Source organism: Kogia breviceps, chromosome 18 (genome assembly GCF_026419965.1).
Source record: "Kogia breviceps isolate mKogBre1 chromosome 18, mKogBre1 haplotype 1, whole genome shotgun sequence".
Taxonomy (NCBI): Eukaryota; Metazoa; Chordata; class Mammalia; order Artiodactyla; family Physeteridae; genus Kogia; species Kogia breviceps.
Window position 1 is genome coordinate 22,954,734 of NC_081327.1, and position 27,690 is coordinate 22,982,423.

At 35.5% G+C, this 27,690-nt stretch overlaps 1 protein-coding gene across 2 annotated transcripts in view; it reads right to left on the reverse strand.

Annotated features, from left to right (window-relative positions):
* ITFG1 (integrin alpha FG-GAP repeat containing 1) overlaps positions 1–27,690 on the reverse strand; it is a 267,360-nt gene that overhangs the window by 115,665 nt on the left and 124,005 nt on the right. For both annotated transcript variants that reach the window (XM_059045665.2, XM_067018203.1), the window contains 2 exons: positions 26,352–26,446; positions 23,945–24,117 (listed from right to left, as the gene is read on the reverse strand). In XM_059045665.2, the coding sequence (XP_058901648.1) occupies positions 23,945–24,117; positions 26,352–26,446 (268 nt within the window). The remainder of the gene's footprint in view (positions 1–23,944; positions 24,118–26,351; positions 26,447–27,690) is intronic.

The following is a 27,690-nucleotide window of genomic DNA, read 5'->3' on the forward strand; positions in this document are numbered from 1 at the left end:
TAGTAAGCCAAACATATATAAAGATAGCAGGAAGGTTAAAAGACAAAAGGAATAAAATCACTTATATATACAATAAGTCGTTAAGGGATACACATATAAAAGATGCAAAATATGATGTTAAAAACAGTAAACATGGTAGGGGGCAGTAAAAATGTAGGGCTGTTAAAATGTGTTTGACCTTAAGAGATCAGCAATATAAAATAATCACGATTTAGAGACTGCTATATATAAACCTCATGGTAACCACAAACTAAAAATCTACAATAGATAAATACACACAAAAAGAAAGGAATCCAAACATAACATTAAAGATAGTCATCAAATCTCAAGGGAAGGGAATAAAAGATAGGAACAAAATGAACTACAACACTCCTTCCGCCCCCACCGAAAACAATGAACAGAATGCCAATAAATACACAGCTATCAATAATTACTTGAAACGTAAATGGACTAAGTGCTGCAATCAAAAGACAGAGTGGTTGAATGGGTTAAAAAAAAACAAAAACAAGACCTGCATATATGCTGCCTGTAAGAGACTGACTTTAGATCTAAAGACACAGACGGAAGTTGAGGGGATGGAAAAAGGTATTCTATGGAAATGGAAATGAAAAGAAAGCTGGGTACCAGAACTCGTATCAGACAAAAAAGACTTTTTAAAACAAACACTGTATCAAGAGATAAAGAGGGACATTACATAACGATCTTGGGATCAATCCAACAAGAAGATATAACAATTATAAATATATATGCACCTAACATAGGAGCGCCTAAATACATAAAGCAAATACTAACAAACATAAAGGAAGAAACTGAAAGAAACAATAACAGTAGAGCACATTAACACCCCACTTACATCTGATGACAAAGTGAAATTATAATGAAATAATCATAGTACAGGCTTACAAAAATGGAGTCATGTGAACATGAAGGATCTGGTCTCAGACATATCACTGCACCACTGAGAACTTAAAATTTTCTCTGAACTGTATCAAAACCAAGGACACCAGCGTTTCCCTGGTGTCAGAGGTTAGGAATCTGCCTGCCAGTGCAGGGGACATGGGTTCGTGCCTCGGTCCAGGAAAATCCCACATGCCGCGGAGCCGCTAGACCCGCGAGCCACAACTACTGAGCCTGTGCGTCTGGAGCCTGTGCTCCGCAACGGGAGAGGCCCATGTACCGCAAAAAAAACAAAAAAACAAAAAAACAATGATCCAAAATCTATGGGATGCAGCAAAAGCAGTTCTAAGAGGGAAGTTTATAGCGATACAAACCTACCTCAGGAAATAAGAGAATTTTCAAATAATAAACTTAACTTTACACCTAAAGGAACTAGAAAAGGAAGAACAAACAAAATCCAAAGTTAGTAGAGAGAGAAATAATAAAGATCAGAGCAGAAATAAATGAAGTATAGATAGCCAGATAAACTTGAGCCAGACTCAATGTGAAAAAAAGAGAGGGAACACACACAAAAAAATCAGAAATGAAAAGGGAGAAGTTACAACTGACACCACAGAAATACAAAGGATCATAAGAGATTGTTATGAACATTATACAAAAAATGGACAATATGGAAGAAAGGTATAAATTCCTAGAAACATACAATCACAAGACTGAATTGGAAGAAATCAAAAATATGAACAGACCAATTACTAGTAATTAAATCAAACAAGTAATTTTAAAAACTCCCAACAAACAAAAGCCCAGGATCAGAAGGCTTCATAGGTGAATTTTACCAAACAATTAAGAAGAGTTAACACCTACTCTTCTCATATTATTCCAAAAAATTGAAGAGGAAGGAACACTTCTGCACTCATCCTATGAGGTCAGCATTACACTGATACCAAAACCAGACAACTAAAATTACAGACCAGTATCACTGATGAATATAGATGCAAAAAACCTGAACAAAATATTAGCAAACCAAATTTAACAATAACTAAAAACATCATACATCATGATTAAGTGGGATTTATCTCAGGGATGTAAGGATGGTTCAACATCCACAAATCAATCAATGTGATATTCCTCATCAACAAATTGAAGAATAAAATTCAAATGATCATCTCAATAGATGCAGAAAAAGCTTCTGACAAATTTCAGAATCCATTTATGATAAAAAATCTCAACAAAGTGGGTATAGAAGGAACATATCTCAAAACAATAAAGGCTACAAATGAGAAGTGCACAGCTAAGAGCATACTCAGCTGTGAAAAGCTAAAAGCACTTCCTCTAAGATCAGGACCAAGGATGCCAACTCTTGCCCTTTTTATTCAACACAGGATTGGATTGGAAGTCCTAGCCACAGCAATCAGAAAAGGAAAAGAAACAGAAGGCACCTAAATTGGAAAGGATGAGGTAAAACAGTCTCTATTTGTAGACGAAATGATACTACATATAGAAAATCCTAAAGATGGCACAAAACTATTAGAATTAATGAATTCAGTAGAGGTGCAGGACATAAAATACACAAAAATACATTGTTTCTATACATTAACAACAGACTATCAGAAAGACAAATTAAGAAAGCAATCCCATTTATAATGACATCAAAAAAGAATAAAATACCTAGGAATAAATCTAACCAAGGTGGTAAAAGACCTGTATTAAGAAAACTATTAGACTCTGTTGAAAGAAACTGAAGATGGCACAAATAAATAGAAAGATATACAGTGCTCATGTACTGGAAGAATTAATATTATTAAAAGGACCATACTCCCAAAGGCAACCTACAGAATGAATGCAATCCTTATCAAAATACCAATGGCATTTTTCACAAAACTAGAACAAAGAATTCTAAAATCTGTCTGGAAACACAAATAACCCTGAATAGCCCAAGCAATCTTGAGAAGGAAGGATGATAAAAATATCATACTCTGACTTCAAACTATACTACAAAGCTACAGTAATCAAAACAGTATTATACTAGTACAAAAACAGATACACAGATCAATGGAACAGAATAGAAAAGCCCAGAAATGAACCCATATATGAGGTCAATAATATAAGCAAGAACATACAATAATGAAAAGATAGCCTCTTTAGTAAGTGGTGCTGGGAAAACTGGACATCTACATGGAAGAGAATCAAACTGGACTTTCTAAAAACATATACAAAAATAAACTCAAAATGGATTAAAGACTTTAACTATAAGACCTGAAACCATAAAACTCCTAGAAGAAAATATAGGCAGTATGTTTTTTGACACTGGTCTTAGCAGTAATTTTTTGGATCTGTCTACTCAGGCAAGGAAACAAACGTCAAAGTAAACAAATGGGACTGCATCAATCTAAAAAGCAGTTGCATAGCAAAGGAAGCTATCAACAAATGCAAAGGCAGCATACTGGATGAGAGAAGATACCTGCAAATGATATATCCGATAAGGGGTTAATATCAAAAAAAAAAAAAAAAACTCAACATCAAAAGAATAACCTGATTAAAAAATGGTCAAAGGATCTCAATAGACATTTACCCACAGAAGACATACAGATGGTAGCAGAAACATGAAAAGATGCGCAAATCATCAGGAAAATGCAAATCTAACCTAAAATGAGACATCACTTCACACCTGTGACAATAGCTTTTATTATCAAAAAGACAATAAATAACAAGTGTTGGTAATGATGTGAAGAAAAGGGAAACCACATGCACTGATGGTGGGAATGTAAACTGGTATAGCCACTATGGAAAACAATACGGAGGTTCCCCCCAAAATTAAAAATAGAACTATCATACGGTCCAGTAATTTCATTTTTGGGTATTTTTTGGAAGAAAACAAAAACACTGATTTGAAAAGATAAATGCAACCCTATGCTCATTTCAGCATTATTTACAATAGCCAAGATATGGCAGCAACCTATGTAGCCACAAATAAAGGAATAAAGAAGATATGACATTTATACAGTACAATATTAATCAGACATAGAGGAATGAAATCTTGCTATGTGTCACAACATGAATGGACCTAGAGGGCTTTATGCTAAGTGAAATAAATCAGAGAAAGACAAATATTGTATATCCAGTTACATTTGGAATCTCAAAAACAAAACAAATGAACAAACATAACAAAACAGAAAAGACTCTCAGATGCACAGGACAAACAGGTGGTTGCCATAGGGGAAGGGTGTGGGGGTATGAATGAAATAGGTAAGGGTAATTAAGAGGGTCCTGTGAGAAAATAAAAGTGTTACGGGGATGAAATGCACACAATAGGTAATATAGTCAATAATATTGTAATAACTTTGTACGGTGACAGATGGTATCTTGACTTTTCATGGTAATCATTTTGTAATGTATAGAAATACTGAACCACTATGTCGGGTACTCAGAACAGTGTTGTAGGTCAATTAAACTTATAATGAAAAAGTATTTTTCTGTTGTCCAGTGAGTGCTCTGTAAATGTGAATTAGATCTTCTGGTTAATAGTGTTGCTTAGTTTTTCTCTATCTGGCTGTTTTTCTTTATAGTAGTTCTACTGATTACTGAGAGAGGGGTATGATGTCCCCAGCTATGTTTGTGGATTTACCTATTTCTTTTCTTAGTTCTATCAGTTTTTCCTTCACATATTTGCTGCTCTGTTGTTTGATGCATACACATTTAGGATTACTATTTTTCTTGGTGAATTAACCCTTGTATAACAGGTAACATCATGCTTTATCCTGGTAATTTTCTTTGCTCTGAAGTCTACTTTACTGTGTTAAAATAGCTACTCCACTTTTCATTTGATTATTGTTGGCATGGTAAGTTTTCCCACACTTTTAACTTACTTATATCATTATATTTGGAGGATTTTCTGGTAGACAATACAACACAGGGTCATAATTTTTAAATCTATTTTGACATTCTCTGTTTAGTGTGTTTCATACGTTTACATTTAATATAAGTATTTTTATTAATCAATCAATTTATTTTTGGCTGCACTGGGTCTTTGTTGCTGTGCGTGGGCTTTCTCTAGTTGTGGAGAGAGGGGGCTACTCTTTGTTGTGGTGCATGGGCTTCTCATTAGGGTGGCTTCTCTCATTGCAGAGCACAGGCTCTAGGCGTGTGGACTTCAGTAGCTGTGGCACATAGGCTCAGTAGTTATGGATTGTGGACTTTAGAGCGCAAGGTCAGTAGCTGTGGGCTTTAGAGCGCAAGGTCAGTAGTTGTGGCACATAGGCTCAGTAGTTATGGATCACGGGCTTTAGAGTGCAGGGTCAGTAGTTGTGGCACACAGGCTTAGTTGCTCTGCGGCATGTGGGATCTTCCCGGACCAGTGCTCAATCCCATGTCCCCTGCATTGGCAGGCGGATTCTTATCCACCACGCCACCAGGTAAGTCCCTATATCTAATATAAGTATTGATAAGGTTTATGCTGGCTATGGTATAAATTCCTCTGTTGTCTTCACTGTTTTCATTCTTATCCCCTTTTCCAATGCACTGTATGGTTTTTTATAAAAATTTTTTTTAAGGTGGGTTGCTCTAGGGAGTACATTTATGTATAACATACATCACTGTTTTACCGCTTCAACTGGAATGTAGAAAACTTACCAAATAGCTCTGTTTACCCTTTACGATGTAATTATCTAGAACATTACCTCTTCATATGTTGAGAGCCATATCAGAAAATGTTAATTTGCTTTCAACCATCAAACATAGTTTAAATAATTCCAGAGGAAAAGAATAATCTATTGTATTTACCCAAATATTGTTCTTTCTTCATTTTTGATATTCCAAATTTTCTTCTGGTGTCATTTTCTGTCTGAAGAATTTCTTTTAATGATGATTTTACAGCAGGTGTGCTTTGAATTTTCAGACTTTCTTCCTTTGAGAATGTATCTATGTCACCTTGATCCCTAATGGATACTTTTTGCTAGGCACAGAATTCTGGGTTTACTATTCTTTTCTTCAGCCCTTCAAAAATGTTGTGCCAATTACTCCTAGTCTCTATGGTTCCTGATAAGAAACATGTAGTCAGTTGAAATACTATTCCTTTAAAGGCAATGCTTCCTTTTTCTTTGATCATTTTTATTTTTTCTTCATCTTTAGTTTTCATAAATTTGATTATGATGGGTGGATTTCTTTGGGTGTAATCTGTTTGAAGTTTGCTCACTTTCTTCAATCTGTAGGTTTGTATCTTTCACTAAATTTGGGTTGTTTTCAGCCATTATTTCTTCAAGTATTTTTCAGTCCTGCATTCTTTTCTGTTGCTTTCTGGATCTTCAGTAACATGAATGCTAGATATTTTATTATTGTCCCACAGAATTATAAGGCTCTGTTCATCTTGTCTTCAATCCATATTTTCTGTTATCAGGCTAGATGTCTATTAATAATTATTAACATCTATTAATATTTATGTTGTAATCTCCATTCTGCTATTGAGGCATTCAGTGAGTTTTAAACTTCTTATTGTAATTTTTAATTCTAAAATTTCCATTTTGGTCTACTTTATCACTTCTCTTTCTTTGTTTTCCTATTTATTTCAATATTGTTTCTAATTGCTCGGCTGAAGCATTTTTATGGTAATTGGTTAAACTTTTTAGATAATTCCAGTATCTGTGTTATCTTGGTGTTGGCATCTGTCAATTGTTTTATTCTTGAGATTTTCCTTATTCAATGGTATAATAACGAGCAACTGTGGATTGTACCTTTGACATATTATGTTGCTAGACTCTAGTTTCTTTTTAAATCTTTTCTTAGGAGTCAATCAGAATCCATGTCTCAATTCACTTTTGTGGAATTCAATTTGAATGTCAATTTAGATTTTGAAGCTACTGTGTTGTTCTACTGGTCTGTGTTGCTTGTTTGCTACCAGAGGCCATTTTGAACCTAGGCAGTATTCCACACTGTAGTTCAATTATCAGAAGATTCTCTGTGTTGACCCTTGTCATTTTCATGCATGGCTACCTACAGGCATACCCAGGACTTCAAACACAGATTTAAAGAATCTCTCCAGCTCTCTCCTCTCCTTAATCCTTTCTGCACTCTATTGTTAGTAGGTAATAAGGCACTGGCTCTTTGATGACATCTGCTTACAGTAGGGTGGGGATGGTCAACAACCCTTCATTCATAGTCTCAAAAGCACTTAAGAGGGAAAGGTTGGTACATCACTTTATTAATGGAGGGTGGGAATGGTCAACAGGGCTTTGCCTCAGTCTGTTTACCAGATGAGGAGCAGCAGAGGATTGCCTGTTAATGCACAGTTGATATATGTGTTCCACTCCCCAGTCTCCATGGCACCCAGTAAGGAGGGTGGTGGCTTCCGTCGTGGTGTTCATTTGGAGTACAGCAGGTGCTTGGGACTGAATCATGTCCCCCCCTCCTGCTAAATCCATATGTTGAAGCCCTAATCCCCAATATAACTGAATTTGGAGATTGAGCCTTTAGGGTAATTAAGGTAAAATGAGGTCTTGTGATGGTGCCCTAATCCTACAGAGGAAAGTTCATGTGAGAGCACAACAGGAAGGTGGTTTTCTATAAGTAATGAAGACAGGTCTCACCAGAAACCAACCCAGATGGCACCTTGAATGTTGTGCTTCTAGCCTCCTAACCTAACACATTTAGTTAAGAGGATTTCTACTGTACAAGTCCTCCACCTTCCCAGTCCTCTGGCTTGAGAGTCTTAGGGCTTTTTGTTCTGCCTTTGCTCAATGGCATTTCTGAGCTGTAGGCTACTCTAGTGTCAGGCCAGGATATTTAAGAAACAAAAAAGTGAACAAACAGCCAAAATCCCCAACTAACTATAAAAATATTACAAAAACAAAAACTAGAGAACTCATCACTGGATTATCCCTCCAGTCCTGAGGTCCCTAGCCAGTTTATGTCCTTTTGTCCACCTTTCAGAATCTTATAATAATTGTTTTATGTATTTTATGTATTTTTAGGTATAATTAGTAGGAGGTATAAGGTGCATTTTGAATATTCTAACTTGTCTGAAATTGGAAACCCCCATTTACTTTTGAATCCACTCCCACTGGACTTTAATCCTTTAAAAACAATCTTGTCCAAATTACCAAGAGCTTTGCATTGCTAAATCTAACAGTGAATTCTCAAGCTTTATTTTATCCAGACTCTAAGCAACATTTAATGTGGATGATCACTTCCTACTCCTTGACACTCTTTCTTTTGGCAACCACACTGTGATGGTTTTCCTCACTGGCCACACCTCCTCAGTCTCCTTTGCTTGCTACTTTTTGTTCCTGATTTATAAATGTGGGAGGGCCCTTATGCTCAGTCATCAGTCTGCTTCTCTATCTATACAAATTCCCTAAATTATCTCATTCAGCATTAAGGTTTTAAACACTATATATAAGCTGACTCTTCCTCAATTTTTTTTCACTTCAACTTTATTTTATCTCTCCTGAACTACATATTTACATATTCAACTACCTATGCAAGAACTCCTCTCAGATGAGTAATGAGCATCCCCACCCAAACACAGTCAAAACAGATTCTACACATTCTTTTCTCCAGTGCCCAAACTGCTTTTTCCACTGCTGTTCCCCATCTCAGGAAATGGTACTCCCACTCACTCAGCCAGTCAGGGAAAGAACCATGGAGTCATCCTTGACTACTCTCATTCTCTAGACTCTGCATCCAATTCATAAGGAAAGCCTGTTGGTTCTACCTTTAAATATATAGCAAAACTTACCACTCTCCCACAACTTCAGTGTTACCCCCTTAATCCACCATTATCTCTTGCCTAGAATTCTGCAGCAGCTTCCTAATTGGTTTCCCTTATTCAAATCTTCCCCAACTTCACCTCAAACGCATTCTCCAAAGAGTAGCAAGAATAATTAAGAATGATTCTTTTAAAATTCAAATTCTGCCTCTGTTCAAACCCTCTACTGTTTTCCCATGATACTTCAAGTAAAATCCAAAGCCTTTACTATGGTCCACAAAGCTGTAAATGATCTGGCCCCTGGATAATCCTCTGGACTCATTTCCTACTAGCATTTTCTGGATCACTCACTCCAGCCACAGTCACTTCCTTGGAACACTTGAACATGATCTTTCAGGACCTTTTCCCTCTACTCAGAATGTTCTTTAACAGATATTCCCATGGCTTCCTGATCATTGAATTCAGTGAGCAGCTAAATATCATGGCCATAGAAAAGTCTCACCTGATTTCTATATCCAAAATTGTCTACCACCGCTCAGCTGTCCTCTACTCCCATCCTGTTAAACAACTGCTTACTTAATTTTGTTTTCCTGGCACTTATTTCTTATATTTTATAATATATTTACATGTAATTGTCTGTGGTCTATTTTTTTCCCACTACAACACCAGCTCTAGACTGATGTTATTTCCAAATAACATGCTGAGCCAGGAATATGTTATACCCTCAATAAAATTTGTTCAACGAGTAAATTAATGACCAATTTTTAAGAGGCAGTCACTAGTTCTCATGTGGCTACCTCCTTCTCATCATTTTAGATTAATCTCAAATGTTATTACTTTGGCAATGCTTTATTTGACAAACACGTTAAAGTAGACATCTTGGTCTCAGCCCTAAACACTGAATATAAAGGTCAATGAGAAGCAAGGGCTTTATCTCTTCTTGCTCCTGTTGTATCTCTAGCATCTGAAAAAAATGCCCAGCACTATTTAGTTCCTGAGTCAATGAATACATGAACAAGTATAATTTGCTTAAGAGAAAAAAAAAATACCTTGACAAACTGAAATAACACAAAGATTAGGATAGAAGAAAAAGAAAACATAATCAGTTTAGTTGATTAAAGGAATATTTTAGGTATTTTCAAGGTTATTATGGTAAGAAAAGATATTTTTTTCTCTTGGATAACATTATATTGCCTCCATTTTCACAGATGAAGAAAACACGTTTAACATTCCATATTTTTTTTAATTGTGGAAAATATACCTAATTTATCATTTTAACAATTTAAAAGTATACAGCTCAGTGGCATTATGTATATTCACATTGTTGTACAATCATCACCACTATCTAGCTCCAGAACATTTTTCATCTTCAGAAACTAAAACTCTGTACTCATTAAACACTATCTCCTCATTCCCCTCTTCCCCCAGCTCCTGCTAATCACCATTCTAATTTTTGTCCTTATGAATTTGACTACTCTAGGTACTTCATATAAGTGGAATCATATAATATTTTTCCTTTTGTGACTGGCTTATTTCACTTAGCATAGTGTCCTCAAGGTTCATTCATATGGTAATGTATCAAAATTTCCTTCCTTTTTAAGGCTGAATAATATTCCATTGTATGTATAAATCACATTTTAAACTCCTTTTGTCTGTTGATGAGCACATGGGTTGCTTCCTTCTTGGCTACTGTGCATAAAGCTGCTATGAACATGGTGAACAAATATCTGTAGGAGTCCCTGCTTTCAATTATTTTGGTTATATATCCAGAAGTCAAATTACTGAATCATATGGTAACTCTATTTTTAATTTTCTGAGGAACCACCATACTGTTTTCTTCAACAGTTGCACCATTTTACATTCCCACCAGAAACACACAAGAGTTTCAATTTCTCTGCATCCTCACCAAAATTTGTTAATTTCTTGTATTAAAAAAATAGATAGGGCTTCCCTGGTGGCGCAGTGGTTGAGAATCCGCCTGCCGATGCAGGGGATACGGGTTCGTGCCCCGGTCCGGGAGGATCCCACATGCCGCGGAGCGGCTAGGTCTGTGAGCCATGGCCGCTGAGCCTGCGCGTCTGGAGCCTGTGCTCCGCAACGGGAGAGGCCACAACAGTGAGAGGCCCGCCTACCGCAAAAAAAAAAAAAAAAAAAAAAAAAAGATATTCTAACTGGTAAGAAGAGACATCTTATTATGGTTTTGATTTGCATTCCCTTAATGCACCTTTTCAGGTGCATATTGGCCATTTGTATATCTTCTTTGGAGGAATGTATATTCAAGTCCTATTTTTTGTTTGTTGTTTTTGGAAGGGTGAGGGTGGTGGCTATTGCTGACTTGTAGGAATTTTTTTTTTTTAACATCTTTATTGGAGTATAATTGCTTTACAATGGTGTGTTAGTTTCTGCTTTACAACAAAGTGAATCAGTTATACATATACATATGTTCCCATATCTCTTCCCTCTTGTGTCTCCCTCCCCCTACCCTCCCTATTCCACCCCTCTAGGTGGTCACAAACCACCTAGCTGATCATCCCGTGCCAGGAATTCTTTTTTTTTTTTTTTGTAGTACACGGGCCTCTCACTGTTGTGGCCTCTCCTGTCGCGGAGCACAGGCTCCAGACGTGCAGGCTCAGCGGCCATGGTTCACAGGCCCAGCTGCTCTGTGGCATGTGGGATCCTCCCGGACCAGGGCACGAATCTGTGTCCCCTGCATCAGCAGGCAGAATCTCAACCACTGCGCCACCAGGGAAGCCCTGTAGGAATTCTTTATATATTGTGGATATTAACCCCTTAACAGATACATGACTTGTAAATAAATATTTACTCCTGTTCTGTGGGCTGCCTTCTCACTCTGTTGACAGCATCCTTTAAAGAATAAAAATTTTTCATTTTGATGTAGTTTCATTTTTGCTTTTGTTGCCTGTGCTTTTGGTGTCATAACCAAGAAATCATTGCCAAATCCCATGTTGTGAAAATTTCCCATGTTTTCTTCTAAGTGTTTTTTTTTTTTTTTGGCGGTACACGAGCCTCTCACTGTTGTGGCCTCTCCTGTTGCGGAGCACAGGCTCCGGACGCGCAGGCTCAGCGGCCATGGCTTACTGGCCCAGCTGTTCCTCTGCATGTGGGATCTTCCCGCACCGGGGCACGAACCCGTGTCCCCTGCATTGGCAGGTGGATTCTCAACCACTGCGCCACCAGGGAAGCCCTTTCTAAGTGTTTTATAGTTTTAGATCTTATGTTTCGGTCTTTGATACATTTTGAGTTAATTTTTGTGTATAGTGTGAGGCAAAGGGCCAATTTCATTTTTTTGTATGCAGATATTCAGTTTTCCCAACACCATTTATTGAAAAAAGGGTCCTTTCCCTATTGAATAGTCTTGGCACCTCTGCCAAAAATCATTTGACCATACATGCCAGGGTTTATTTTTAAGCTTTCTATTCTATTATATTGTCTGTCTTTATACCAGTACCACACTGTTTTGATTACTATAGTTTTTAGTAAATTTTGAAATCAGGAAGTCTGAGACCTCCAACACTGTTTTTTCAAGATTGTTTTAGCTATTCCACTAGGTTATAAAAACATAGCATTTACAGCTCATCTATCATCTCTGATATGTCTTTTGTGTTCAGTTCATTCTATGGCAACCTCAGTTGCTCATCTGTATAATTGTGTAACAGCTTACTGGGATAGTAGTGAGGATTAAATATGAAACATCATATTTAAAACTCTGAGCAAAACACCAGGATACATCAGTAGTGCTCAGTAAATATCAGCAATTATAATGTACCAATACATAACCTGTGACAGACAGAATAATGCCCACATCCTAATCCACAGGACTTATGAATATCTTAGCTTATAAGCAAAGGGAACTTTTCAAAAGTGATCAACTTAAGGATCTTGAGGTATGGAGATTATCCTGTGTTTTATGTGATTATCTGGGTGGGCCCAATGTAATTCACAAGGGTCCTTATTAGAGGGAGGAAAGAGGTCACAGTTAGTGTCAGAAGGTGATGTGAGGACAGAAGGGGAAAAAAGGTGATGGGCGCAGAGCCAGCAGATCTGCTGATGTGGGCCTCAGCAGAACAAGGATAGCTTCTAGAAGCTGAAAGAGTTAAAGAATAAATTCTCTACTGGAGCCTCCAGAAGGAACCAACCCTGCCAATAGCTTGGTTTTTAGCTTCATAAGACTCATACAGAAAGTCTGACCTCTAGAACTGTTGCAAAATAAATGTACATTGTTCAGCCACTAAATCTGTGATAATTTGTTACAGTAGCAATCGGAAACTAATACATATTTTGGTGCAGGAAGTGGTGTAGTGCTGTAACAAATATCTAAGTATATGGAAGTGACTTTGAAATTAGGTAACCAGTGGAGGCTGGAACAAATTTGAGGAGCATGATAGAAAATGCCTGAACTGCTTTGAACAGACTGCTGTTTGTAGAAATATGGATGTTAAAGACTGAAGGCTCAGAAGAATGATCAAAAAAATCTATACTTTCACAGAATATACCTAAATCATTATAAACAGATTGTTGGTGGAAAACTGCATGTTAAAAGCTCTAGTGGTAAGGGCTCAAAAAAGGAGGAACTTATTATTGGAAATTGGTGGAAAGAGGATCCTTGTTATAAAGTGGCAGAAAGCTTATCTGACTTCTGTCCAACAATTATATTGAAAACAGAATTGTAAGTGATGAATGTAGACCTTCAACTGAAGAGATTCTGAAGAAAACTTTTGAAGGTAAAAACTTGGTTTCACTGTTTATAAAAAGTGTGACAGGTAGGAAATAAACCGAGGGAAGAACTGGTAATCAAAAAGAAACCAGAACTTGATGATTTGGGAAATTATCAGCCTATGCAGGCTGAAAAAAGATACAAAAATTAAGAGATTCAGTCAGGAAAACATGTTCAGGAGAAAATGTCAAGGACATGCATGTCTTGAAAAGGATCAAAAAATCAAAGTACTCCATCACAAATCTCCCTGAAGAGATTAGGTCTGTGAATCATGTATCCCTTTAGCCATCTCAGAAGCCAAAAATGGAGATGGGTTTATTCAAGAAAGATTTGTAGAGAAGCCTCTTGTCTGATGGAGACAATTCCTCAGACACATGCAGGAGACTCACCAAGATTTTGAGAATGCTATATTAACATAAATACTGCCAATTTGGATGGAAAGGAACAGAGAGAGGATGAAATGAAAGAAGACTATTAGACTCTCAAAATTCTAGAGGCAGGAAAGAGGCTGATGAATTACTCAGTTGCAAACATGTACTATCCTTTAGGAAAAAAGGATGAGCCACAGGCTGTTGGATGGAGCTGAGGGCCACAGATGATTAGACTCAGGCCTTGAAACCAAAAGTGGTATGTCGGGTTGGATTCTGTAATTGCTTGAGACCAGTAACTCCTTTTTTCCTTTTGTTTTCTCCCTTTTTAAATGGCAATACCTATAATTATTATCCCATGCTTGTCCCACCATTGTATTCTGGAAGTTAATAGCTTTTTTTTCTAGCTTCACAGATCCATAAACGGAGAGTAATTTTGCCCTAATATCAATTATTCTGATAGCCTTACATGTGCCTAATTTAGATAATTTACACGATGAGATTATGGGGCTTTTGAGCTGATGAGACTTAAATGAGGACTTGAGCTGATGCACTAAGGGATTGAGACTTTCAGGGATGTTGAGATGGACTGAGTGTATTTTGCATGCAGTATGAGGCTGAATCTTTAGGAACTCAGAGGGTCTCAGATCATGGTAAGCTTAGTAATCACCCCACAAAGACCACAATATTCCTTATAAAAGGGAAGTAGAAGAATGGTAGCAAGGGAGAAGATGTAACAATGGAAGCAAAGATCAGAAAAAAGATTGTGATGGTTAATTTTATCTGTCAATTTCACTGGGCCATGGGGTGCCAAAACATTTGGTTAAACATTATTCTGGGCGTGTCTTTGAGGGTGTTTCTGGGTGAGACTAACATTCAAATTGGTAGAATTCCTAAAGCAGATTACCTTCCCTAATGTGGGTGGGTCTCATCCCATCAATTAAAGACATGAATAGAACGAAAAGGCTGAGTAAGAGGGAACTCTGTCACTGAGTAGGGACATGTTCTTTTTTGGCTTTGGGACTCAGACTGAAACACTGACTTTTCTTGGGTTTTGAGCCTGCTAGAATTTGGACTGGAACTTATACTATCGACTTTCCTGGTTCAGACATGGACGGGAACTACACACTGGCTCGCCTGGGTCTTCAGCCTGCTAACTGCAGATTACAGGACTTCTTAGCCTCCATAATCATGTGAGCAAATTCCTTAAAAAAAATCCCAATCCCTCCTCCTCCCCTCTCTAAATTTCTATCTGTCTATCTCCTATTGGTTCTGTTTCTCTGGAGAACCCTGAATGATGCTACACTGTTGGCTTTGACAATGGAGGAAGGGGCCATGAGCCAAGGAAAGTTGGCAGCCTTGAGAAGTCGGAAAAGGCAAGGGAAGAGATTTTTAGCTACAGCCTCCAGAAAGAACCAGCACTACTAGTACTTTGATTTTAGCCCAGTGAAACTGATTTCAGAGTTGTGACCTCCAGAACTGTGCCAGAATAAATGTGTTTTTATGAGATACTATGTCTGTGGTAATACACTAATACACAGTCCACTGTCATTCTTGATACTCTTTTACAATATTGTGCTAGTCACCACTTGAAGCTTGAATAAATAAAATGTGGTATATCCATACTTGGAAGATTATTTAGTAAAACAAGGTATTTATACATGCTACCTCACAGGTAAGCCTTGAAAACACTAAGTGAAAGAAATCAGTCATTAAGGACCAAAAATTATATAATTCCATTTATCTATAAAAAGACAGATCTTGCTACCACAGACCTATTATATTTTTTGTTTTGTTTTGTTTCTTTTAATTCATGCGTAACAACACTGAAAATGGTGACTCACTGTAGCATTTAATCTCTCAGTTTTAGGGAGAAAAGGCTGCAAACTGAGAATCAGGAAAGACTTGGGATATTTTAAGTTACTTCCTAAAATCAACAGAAGAAAACTTTTTGCTGGTACCTTTTAATCTTCCTTTGGAAGCTGTTGTGGTACAAAATTAACAGGAATAAAATAGCCATCAGTCCTTCCTCTGACAATCTGTGTGGTCTATTAGTGGTAGCAGATCACTTAGCTGTCATAGGTCTTTTGGAACTAAAGTTGACATTCATGTTGTTGACAGTGTAGTTTAAATGTTTCTTAATAAGGTAAGCTTTGGAGGGAAGGAGAAGGAATAGCATTTCATTTAATCACACAAGAAACTTGCAGGGTAGGTATATTCATCCTTATTTTACAGATTTATAGATATACAGACAGGCTAAATACCTTGCTGACGGAAACAGAGCTACTAAAGTGGCAGCACTGGCATTTGAACTGAAGACTAAAGTCCATGTTCTCTCTCTCGCTTTTTTTTTCCTATCCTAAGCTGCACTTAGAAATAAATTTTTCTTTTAACCTCATGTGATATACAATGTAGTGGAAGAAATATGTGTTTCACAATGCACCCTAACTCAAATACCTTTTGGGATAAATGCTGTCAAAAGTTGGAAAAAAAAAAAAAAAAAAGGCCGTCAGCATTGTTGTGGATTGAGATGCTCCCTTTGTTCTACCCTTCAACTTAAAACCAGTAAAACATCCACAATTCAACAAAGGTGCCTCTGTCCAACACACCAGGACTCCAGAGAATTCCGCACATCTGTACATCTAAAGGTGGGTGGACTAGGACACAGAGGAGGCGAGAAAGGGGGACAGTGAAGGGAGGAGCTACAACCCTAGTGCCCTGGATCCCTGGCTGCAGCAGCTGAGCCCACAGCCCCAGAAAACTCAGTAGCAGCAGGGAAGGTAGCACATATGACTCTGGCCTGGCCTCCTGGCTACTGTGGTGCCAGCACCCAGAGTTAACTGGGCAGCAGTGGCAAAAGGTCTAGGATCCCGTCCTTCCAGCTGCAGAAGTGCCCATGACTCTGGTCCCCCACCCCCTGCCGGCAGGGCTGGCGCCCATGAACCAGAAAACAATGGACACAGAAGGGATGCCCATGACCCTGGCTCCCTCCTACCCTTTCCCTCTCCCTGTGGTGATGGAGCTCGTGACTCAGGAGATCCCAGACAAGATAGAGGCACAAAAGCACCCACCACATATGGAATATATAAAAAACAAACAAAAGACCCAAATAATGGTCAAACCAAACCAAACAAAAATGTAGCTACAAAGAACAGGGTATTGGTTACCAAAGGGGAAGGAGTGAGGAGGGAGGAAGGTGACATGGGTAAAGGGGATCAAGTGTATGGTGACAAATGGAAACTAAATTTTTGGTAGTGAGTACACTGTAGTATACACAGAAAAAGAAATTTAATGTTGTGCACAAGAACCTTGTACAATGTTATAAACCAATGGTACCTCAATATGAAAAATTGAAAAAAAAAACTCACTTGTGTTTTATTTCTCTTTTCATTAACATACCTGATTGCAAATACATACATAACATAGAGGTCTGAATCTAAGTTTTACCCTATTCATGGAGAGGCATTTTCAATTCTGTCAGCCTGGGAAATTGATTCCATATTCCCAGTTTCTACCACCAGTAGTTTAATTTATACAGCTGGTAAGAATTACAAAAACTGAAGTTCAAAATCTCCATGTTACTGCTCTTCTGAAGGAACTCTGTTACTGCTACTGAGAGGTGATAAAACTTTGTGGCTATTATTCTAGGAAGGAAGGATTAAAATGAAATAAAATGGATTAAGTATATATTCCAGAATGCTTTTTCCTGTTCCAGCACCTCCTCACCAATTATAAAAGTTAACTGTACATGCTGATGATTCAAAAGTTAAAAAGCTAACTTTGCTTTATATTAGTATAATTTTATATAAAGTCAAAGTTAGCAAGGTACTCATCAATTATATAGACAATGCTTATTGGAATTTATCTTGGTAGCCATAGTGTATAAAGTAATGAAATTTATCAACATAGTTTGTCTGGAAAGACTAGCATACACTCATATAAACTTAGAATCCTGTTCTCTGCAAATTAGCAGGTAGGCTGGAGGAAAATAAAGAAATTTTCAGACCTGCAAGGTCTTAGAAAGAGGCTGCAGAGTCTCCCTGATAGAATTACTTGACTCTATTCAGAAAAATAACACATGAATCAAAGAATGAATGGAAGACAGGAGTGTTCAATGGTGATCAAAGCAACTAGTAAACTTTGTAGCGAAGTGTAAATAACTGCCACAACAAAATGTGAAAATAAATACATAAATAGATAAATTCTAGATGGTTTCAACATGGTGATGATATCACTGAATGAGGAGGGGCTGGGTAGGGGAAAGAGAATTTTAATGTATGCTAAAAATCTTGTCTTAAGGACTGTTTTGTCTCTAGTAGTTCACTAAAAAAATTAAGTTTAAATATATGTACTAAACAGTTAACTGTAACAACTACAACATAAATGAAATTTATGATATACAAACCATCTTAGGAACTACAAAAGGAAGAAAAATTTGAATGATCAAACAGAAGGCAGAAAAATGAGAAAAAATGATGAATACAAACATAAAATGGCAAGAATAAATCAAAGCATGTGTGACCACATAATAATATTACTAATAATTAAAATAATAGTTGACACTACATATAACTTACGCTGTGCCATGCAGTGTTGTGAGTCCTTGTTGCATTGTTGTCTTAGGGTTTGAGTCTATAATTTTATCGTTCATTCTCAAGGTTATTGCATTGCAAATACCTATCAAAATATGTACCTATCAAAATGTGTGGTTTGAAGTCAAGTACATAGAAAAGAGTCTTAAAAACACTTATTAGAAACTAAGAAAATGGGAAAATTCTATTAAGTATTCAATGAAATAAAAACAAAAACAAAAATAAATCTAAAGAAAGCAAAAAAGGGAAGGAGCTAAATACAGAATCAGAAATAAAATATTTGTGAAAAAATCCATCTTATTGAAAATAAAAGTAATTTTTTAAACAAATATAACAACAAAAACGCAGACATTAATGAAATAGTAAAACAGACCAGCCCTAAGGCTGATGAATTAAATACAAAAGGCAAATAACATTACAAACACCTATGGATTCAAAGGAAATGTAAAAATTACAGAAGAATGCAACATCATGCCAATAAACTCAGAGTGCAGGAGTAATTATTAATAGACTGATTAAAATTGATGGCTAATAGAGTAAATAATATTTAATATATATCCTTTAGGAATTAACAGAGACTGCCAGTGTTTTAACTTACCATCTACATAATATTTTCCCTCATAACTAATTAGTGTATCCTTTTTCATTTTAGTACAGGATGAAAAATTTTAATACGGGATTCGTTAGGGCAGAAGAATAGGCAACCATATTATAGAGAAAACATGAGCTTTACAAATTCCAACTACTGAAGCTGAAGTTGGTTTGTGAGTGAAGGTTAGTCAACATAGCAGTATGAGTTCTTCCATGATGAAACAGTATGAGTTCTTCAATGATGAGTCATCCAGGATAAGATTTCAAACATATTTTATCATTTTTTACTCTGCCACATCATACTGGGCTAATTTAGTATTCTCCCTCATTTGGGGTATAGAAGCTACAGAAGCTATACAGAAGCTATAGAAGCTATAGAAGAAAGTACAATCAGAAACAGTTTAAAATGAAAGTAAAGCCTGATTAAGATATTCTATATTATAAAAACTGATTTTAAAAATCACATACTGAAAGCTTCTGGAGGCTTTATAATAATTTGCTTAGGAGAAAGTAATACATTTTATTAAACCCAGAAGTGATGTGAATATGATTCTTGAATTCAGTACCCTTAATAACTTTGAAAAACAAACATCTTACAAAAACCTTACTCTACCCCTATGTATAATTCTATAAAATACCCTAAACAAAAATATTAAAATATTCTTCAGTCTTCAATAAGCTGTGAATGCAGATAACTTCCCTACCCAGAGTTATTACTCATTAACTAAGGATTAGTTAATGATTTAGAGCATAAAACTTAGCGATATAGGTTGTAATGTCAGAAACAGGCTATTCTCCCTAGTAACATTTGAACAGATGGAAATTATGTGACATAGCCTACCAGGATTTATTTTGCAAGATACCACTAAACATTCCCCGGCAGAATAGGCATGAAATGTTTTTTCTTTTATTGTAAATTAGGAAGTCTGTTATATTTTCACATTCATGGAAAAGATGGTGATTAACTTCATTTAAAAAAGATTACGGTGAACCATTTGAAGTATAAAACATAAAATTAGTAAGATATTTGATCTAATTTAAAACATAATAAAAATGAAAAACAACAGTGGCTTGAAATGTACAAGTGGATACAGGCATCTCTACTATCAATCTCCTTGCCCACTAAAGCAGAACATCTGAAACATAATGTAACCTTTCCTTGGTGACTCAGGCTATCAGTGTGAACCTAAATTATTTTATAAGCTGAGGGTGAAGATGAAAATGCAGATTATACTGCATGGGTAATTAGCTAATAGCTGCCAAAGTCCCCAGTAATTCTTTTTTGACAAAGTTCCAGATCCCAACTTGCTTCTGGTCATCTTCCATCGTTTCATGTTGGTAGCCTGAATGTATACCACCAACACATCCAAATTATACCTCTGGTTTCCAAATTACTAACATAAGAGGCCACATGCTTGCATATAATCAAATTTCCTCTGACAGCAAGACTCAGAAAACTTATGGATTTTATTCATTTTTTCTTAGCTTGCTCCTTCTTTCTCTTGTCAGAGAGACTTACTATCTGCCCCAATCATCATTTCTAACCTCTGCTAAAACTGTGTTATTTTTGGTTATATACTACTTCCTTCTAAATTTTTTCTTACAGGGAAAGAAAAAGGATTCAGATTCTGTGAACTTACAGTGCTGACTGAAACTGTGTGATCCTGGACAAGTAGTCTGACTTATCTGAGACTGTTTCCATACTTACAAAGTAAAGATAATACCACCCCATAGAAATTACTGTGAAGCAATATGCATGATAATCACTTTATAAACTAAAGCCCTTTGCTTCCTGGCATTAACTGACAAGGAATATATTGCATTTGGCCATTTATTGATTTACTTGCCATTTAACAGATTTTGGGAGCTCTCATAGCTGATACTCAGAATCTGCTCCTTTGCTGCTAAAACCCTTTGTTTAAAATTTTTTTTTTTTCTTTTAGTACTTTTAGATTTGGATTCTCTATAAATCCCTGCTGGAAGCTGAGGTTTTGCTTACAATTTCATCCACTTTCAATTCATTAATAACAATACAACTTTTCTTAAATATATTAACATTCTGATTAATATGCAATAGTCAGAACAAAGACTAAAAGTCACTCTCATATCTTCAGTTAAATGCTTAAAATAAGGAATAAATATGCACTGTATGTGATTGGCAAAATGATAAGTAAATCATTAACACAACTTCTAGACTACAGTACCAGTGTTAAACAAACATACATTTATTCTGAGCAAATTACAATCTATGTTAGTTTTGAATTAAAAAAAATCATACAATATGGTTTAGAATATTAATTTAAATATGGTTTATCAAATTTTCCTATAGAAACCTAATAGTCACTCTAAATTAGTATTTAATTTTACCTATGACATTAATATTTCTAGGGGAATATTTAGAGGAATGTTTTCTCTAACATATGCATAAAATAAAATTTCTAATATACCACATATTGGGCAAAAATAAAATTAAACTTTTCATTTTTGTGTACTAGCTTTTCTAGTAACTCTGGCTAATTAAGAAACAATAGCGATTAGAAATCCATAAGGACAAGAGTTCAATTAAATGGTTCTTAAATATTCTTTGTTGTAATTTACCCTCCAGTTCCTTTAAAAAAAGTTTTTCAGTTCTATACTAAAGACTTAGGACATAAAATGTCTTTTCAGTTTTATTTTACACATGAAATTAAAAAATTCTAAAAACACAATTATTATTAGCTTAAGAGCACACTATTGGAATAATGTCATTCTAAGTTTGCCTTTCTTCTTTCAAAAAAATGAAAATTCAGACAATTAAGACAACATGACTACACACAGAGGATGACAGTAAACACAGGGCAACTGAGTAGTAATGGGACAGCCAAGGGAAAAAAACATGGCTTTCAGTCAGTGGTGGCACAGATGTAAAATGGCTGACCTCCGACCATGTTATTTTGTTTATAGAGTCACTCGCTGCCTCTATAAATGTCATTAATAGAGATCTTTTTCATGTAACATGATTTTAAAGGTTAACTTTCAACAATTAGACTTTTAGCATAAAATAAAAAACAAACAGAAAGCCAAACAGCAACTCTCCTCTGAAAACAAAAAAACACAAGTTAACAAGCCACAGTTTCAGAATTTCTTTTCATGAAACACATATTGTGGATTTTATTCTTAACTGCGTAGTTAACCTCTACCTTATTTTCAAAACCTGAAGAAAAAAAGGAGACAGAATTCTCCAGGTAGCAACGCTTGAAATTATAAACTGCAACCCTGTACTACTTCTTAGCAATACAGCAGTCTTGAAATCAGTTAAAAATTGTAAAATGCTTTTCAACAAAAGTGAACAGTAGAAAAGGATTATAATGTACACTATATCTTATTTCCCTTCTTCATAATATTTTCAAAGAAAATATTATGCTGAATTCTCCTACACAGACATCTCTCAAGAATAGGGCTATTTCTCATCTAGTGATTTAATGAACACTGAAATGCACTGAAATCTATCCTTCAATTCTCATCTATCCTGAAAGAACAAAAAAGAAACCCTGTGTTTTAAACAGATGCTTTTATAAAAGCATCAAGAGTCTATGACTGTCTTTTACCTTATGTTTCCTATAGAGCCATAGTGTTTGTTCACTGCTGAATTAGCTGTTGATATCATCGTTATTACTGAATGAAAAAGGTAAGTTAAATAGTCGATGGTTTGACGAAGAATATGTTGATAAAGAACTTTTATGACAAAACTAAATTGTATGTTTTTCTAAGAATAAGTAATCACACTTAAATGAATTTAATATGTAATTTATTATTCTTTTGAATAGGGTAAATGTTCAAATTAAAGCAATTTTTACATTCCTTTGTGTTTACGTGCCACTTTAAAAGGAATAAAAATCACATTCAACTCAGAGGTTTCTTTTGGTTACATAAGATCTGCTTCATACACATAAGTTATGAGTGTATATACTACTCTGTATTACGGATCATGATGCTCATATCCCTAGAAAATTTTGTAAATACAACTCAGAGTGATTATAATTTCAAATGAAGGTCCTTAGAAAAGTTTAAGTACAGATATTTTATAATTTCTATAAATATTTAGGGACAGTCACTAATAATGTATGGTTTTCTAAAATTCACATTTCTAGATAACATTGTTTGATGTTAAAATCAACAATAGTCTAATTTTTTTTCCAGGAAAGTTATATTGCATCATGAGCCTGGTAGTAAATGTGGAGCTGAATCATCACTAATTCCAGAGCCAACAAATGAATTAATGCTCAGAAGAAAAATTATGGATAGATACAATGTAGGAGGCAAGAAAGAATAAGGGGCAAGAAATACAACTAACTGTAATATGAAGAATAAAATAAAGCATTAAAATTTGGGAAGAGTCATATTTATGGAATCTGTCAAGATCAGGATAATTGTGAATTTAACTATATTGGTTTAGCTACTGGTACCTCTACCTAAGGAAAAAAAAGTAGCAACAACATTCAAAATCATTCATAATGCAATAAGTATACTCAAAAATTCTGTATTTACAAATATTATCAATAGTCATGTCGAAATTCTCAACACAATTACAAAACAAGCAACAGTAAGGCAACATTCACAAAGTCAGCATGTGCTAAATATGTTGCTAATTGCCTCATTTTTTATTTTTACCTCATGTAACTTCCATTACAACTCCATGACAGAGGTGCAGTTACTACTTTCAGTTTACAGATGAGGAGTTTAGGTAATCTGCTCAAGGTCACACAGGTGCTAAGTGGCTGGACTGAGAGCGAAGCCTAGGCTCAACTCTTAACCTCCATGGTCTTCAGACTCAAAATGTAACTGAGTCATTTACTTATAAAAATTTTGACCTTTTAAAGATCAAGTTTTGTTGAATGAAAAATAAGCCTTTTATTGTTCTATACAACAGAAAAAGAACAGGTATTCTAAGCAGTTGGGAGAAGTTCAGAGCTCATAGTGTTCCTTATTTAAGGAACTGTACCATATTTAGGTGTCATTCAGCTACAAAGTATCACAGTGAAAATATGTCACAAATATTTCTCATGTGACTTAATTTCCATACCTTCCAGATGTATTCTTCAGTATGGCAAGAGCATCTGGATAACCATCCATGTTGTAGTCTCCAATATGAAGGGTAACTGGAATTGGTATTTCAGTTGGTCGTTGTTCATGCACAAATGGCACAAAGCCCCAGAGTGTGCCCTTATTGCTAAAATCCTGTAGGACAGGAACCCACTGTGGATTAAGAAGAGAAAAAAAATCAGATTTTATAGTTATTTTAGAAAAAAGTTCACCATTTGTAAAACAAATGATCCACGAAAAGTCCTCAAGGTAAGCATCACCTTATTTAAGTTCTTTATCATTACAAAATGGTAGGGTACTATAATTTACTTTGATAAACAGGTAACTTACACTCTGGAAAAAAAATCGTCTCCTCTAAAATTTATCACTAGTCATCTTTCCTTGAACTAGCTCATAGAGCCTTAGAAGGTTTTTCACAGAACCACAAAATCTTAGGATTGAACTGATGTTGATAATCATATACTTGAATCGCCATTTTAAAATGTGTTGAGTAGAAATACAACCTCAAATGAATATTTAAAAAATTATAATATCATGTAATACTGATGTCCTTTCGGAGGACTAGCTCAGGAAGAATTAGAACATGACAGTCTCCCTTGTTCTCTTGCTTTGCCTCCTATACATGGTGATGACTTTAGTCATCATTCTCAGGGCCAAGCAGCTCTGAGGCTTACCAAACAATACTAGCCCTGACAAGCTCCGCTTGCTCCAGAGAATGAGCTCTGTCACCAAAACAGCTGGAAGCTACATTTTAAGTAAATTCTTTATCTCTATATTGACTATAATGAGGAGAACACAGAGAACAGGATCATTTCAAAATGAGCTTTTGGAAATCCCTTTTTCTTGGAATGCCCCAACCTTTACTTTTAATAACCTAATGAAAACTAAAAATCTGAAGAGTGGAAATCATCACATTAAAATTATAGATGTGCCCATAATTAGCTAAGAGCAGGGATACTGGCACATAACCTGGAGATGTCCAAACAGAAGCAGGTGCAGCTGGCTTGAAATGACAGGAGGCCAAACATGCCTACAGATGTTTTTTTCCTTATAAGCAGGTGACTCATATATATAGCTCCAAGCCAGACTACATAAAAAGTGGCCTCTTGAAACGGGTTTAGGACATAGGATACCCCAAACATTTTCTATGTTATCCAAAGAAAGCATAGTTTGCCAAGGGAAGAAAAGAAGTGGCTTAACTACAAAGACAAATTTACAGAAAATGAGCTGTTTTAAAAAACTGGTCTGCATCTTTAATAAATTTTCCAATCTTTCTTAAAGCAAGAGTATTATATAGCATCAAAATGTTTTAATGTTTCATGTGACTTTGAAAAAAATTGCTGGTCTTGTTTTGGAAGAGGATGAGAAATTTCACAAAATGCCAAGTTTTCACAAGTTTCTGAAGAGTGATAGTTTATTAATGAGGATAAAGTATTTCTGTTAAGGTAAATGTATTAAGGTCTAAGAAGTAAAAGATTTTTCATTAATGTGATGTTCTTAACAGTCAAAAAAGAACTGTGACATTTATCTGCCCAGAGAGAGCTGTGTAATTTGAAAATATTCTTACAGTAGTCTCTCATTTGAAGACAGGCTAATAATTACTAGGTTTACTTACAGCTATGAACCAACGATGAAGTGTTACTTGACCTAATATTTTCAGTGATTCAAAACTTTAAAAAAGTTCAAGGTAATAAAGGTTATGGGTGTAAGAGTTAAATGCTTTTAGAATGCTGACTGGAGGAAGATTTGTTTTCTTTAGTGTCTTAGTATAAAAAGTGATACTTCCTACACATAAGGGCTATAAGAATCAAAATGTAGTTCCATCATTTATTACCCCCAAACAGAAAATATAACTCATTAATTCTACTACTATATTACTGGTTTCCATTCAGGTGCTGTCAATATGGAAAAAATCTCAATGTCACAACCTATCATTCCCACATTAATCCTCTGCTGTGATTAACAGATTCTAAATTATTTACCTACAAGCTACAGGTATAAAGTCAGAACGAGAGAGTGAAACAGATTTAGATATCACAAATAAAAACAAGATTAGCCTTGATGGCTAATGGGTATGATGTTCTTCTACATAACCCTTTATTATAGCTATCGTGTGTCTTACCATATTCCCAGCATATAAAAGGCTAACAGATCATTTAATTACAGAATCAAGAGTGGGTTTTCTTAACCAGAAATGATTATGCCACTACTTTTTTCTCTCAATAAACCAATAAAAATAGATTTAAATGCATTTCATTAAGTTAAAATAAGGAAGTAAATTTATTTTTGGTTTTTCTCTTTTCTGATTCTTCAGATAATTTTTCTAACCTCTGAAAATTTTTTCCAAGAACTTAACTCTATTTACATTAAGAAACAAGTAGATATACCTGCTTTGTTCTGGATCTTGCTAAGTAAATGATACTTTTCTGGCAGTTTTTATCTTCACAGCCTGGCAATAAGTGATCCATGTTTCCATCTCCATCTGCCAAAAGAAAGAGCCACAAAATAGTGTTCTTGTATGGCAGATTAAATTTCCTATTTGTTTAAACTCTACATCAATCTAGATAAACTGAGGAATCTGATGCATGGCTTTGGAGTGAATGTGATTCAATTAAAAAAATTATTCTGGCCCTTACTGTCTATTACCTGGACAATGTCTTGTTTTAAATTTCTCATTCTTCTGTGGTTAAATATGTATCCAATGATGGAAAAACTCCTCATTTCAGGCTTTGATGTTAAAATCATCAATTAAAAAAATGTAGCTTTTGACCTATTTACATAATTATCACTGCCACAGGAGAAAAATAAGCATGCAATAGTAACCCATTATTATGTGGCTTATTTTAAATGTCTTTACAGATAATTTATCTTTACACATACTTTTAAGTCTCTTTTATACAGCATAAACGTCAATTCAAGAGTTATAAAGCTTTCAGCAACTTAGATTCTAAAAAGCACCAATACATTTTTATCAATAAAGAGGCAAATGAAGGGAATACAGATGTCATTTCCAACTCACTGGTTTTTAAACAGCTGCACAATGTTCTGCAAAGACCTCTAGAGATGAGGTTACTGATGAACTTGGAGTCATTTCTTCTAGTGCTCCTTCCTATCTACTGTCCCCTACCTGATGAAGTTTACAGATTTTGATGTCCTAGAGCTAAATCTCTATGGGGACATTCACACAATGGAGTAGTCATGAAGCTTTTAAATTTAGGGCCTAATTTTGTGCTGCTTTAATCACTGATTTATTTGCAATGGCTTAATGTATGATTTAATGTGTGCCTGAGGTAGTACCTTCACTTGGAAGGATATATAACGTTTAACAATAAAAAAAGTCCTTCCTTGCATAGGTTTAAATATTAAGAGAGATATATAACTATAACAAGCCGATCAAGTCTCCAATAATGTATGCACAAGGAAAAAAAAAAATTCAGGCTGTGTGGGATGAAAATCTAGCCAATGGAAGGTGACCTCAGCATGGAAAAGTAAAAGGCACAGCATAGTGAAAAATGAAATTCTTTCATTTAATTTCATAGTTTAATTACTTATGATCCTCACGGTTAATATTCTTTGTGATGATGAATGCTTAGTTAGAGGAGTATAACATTACATAAAATAGTAGAATTAATAATGGAGAGTATAGAGAATACATGTAATATGACAGTATATACATTTGGACTACTATAAAAAGTTGAGAGAGAGAAACAGGCAACTCTAGGCAGG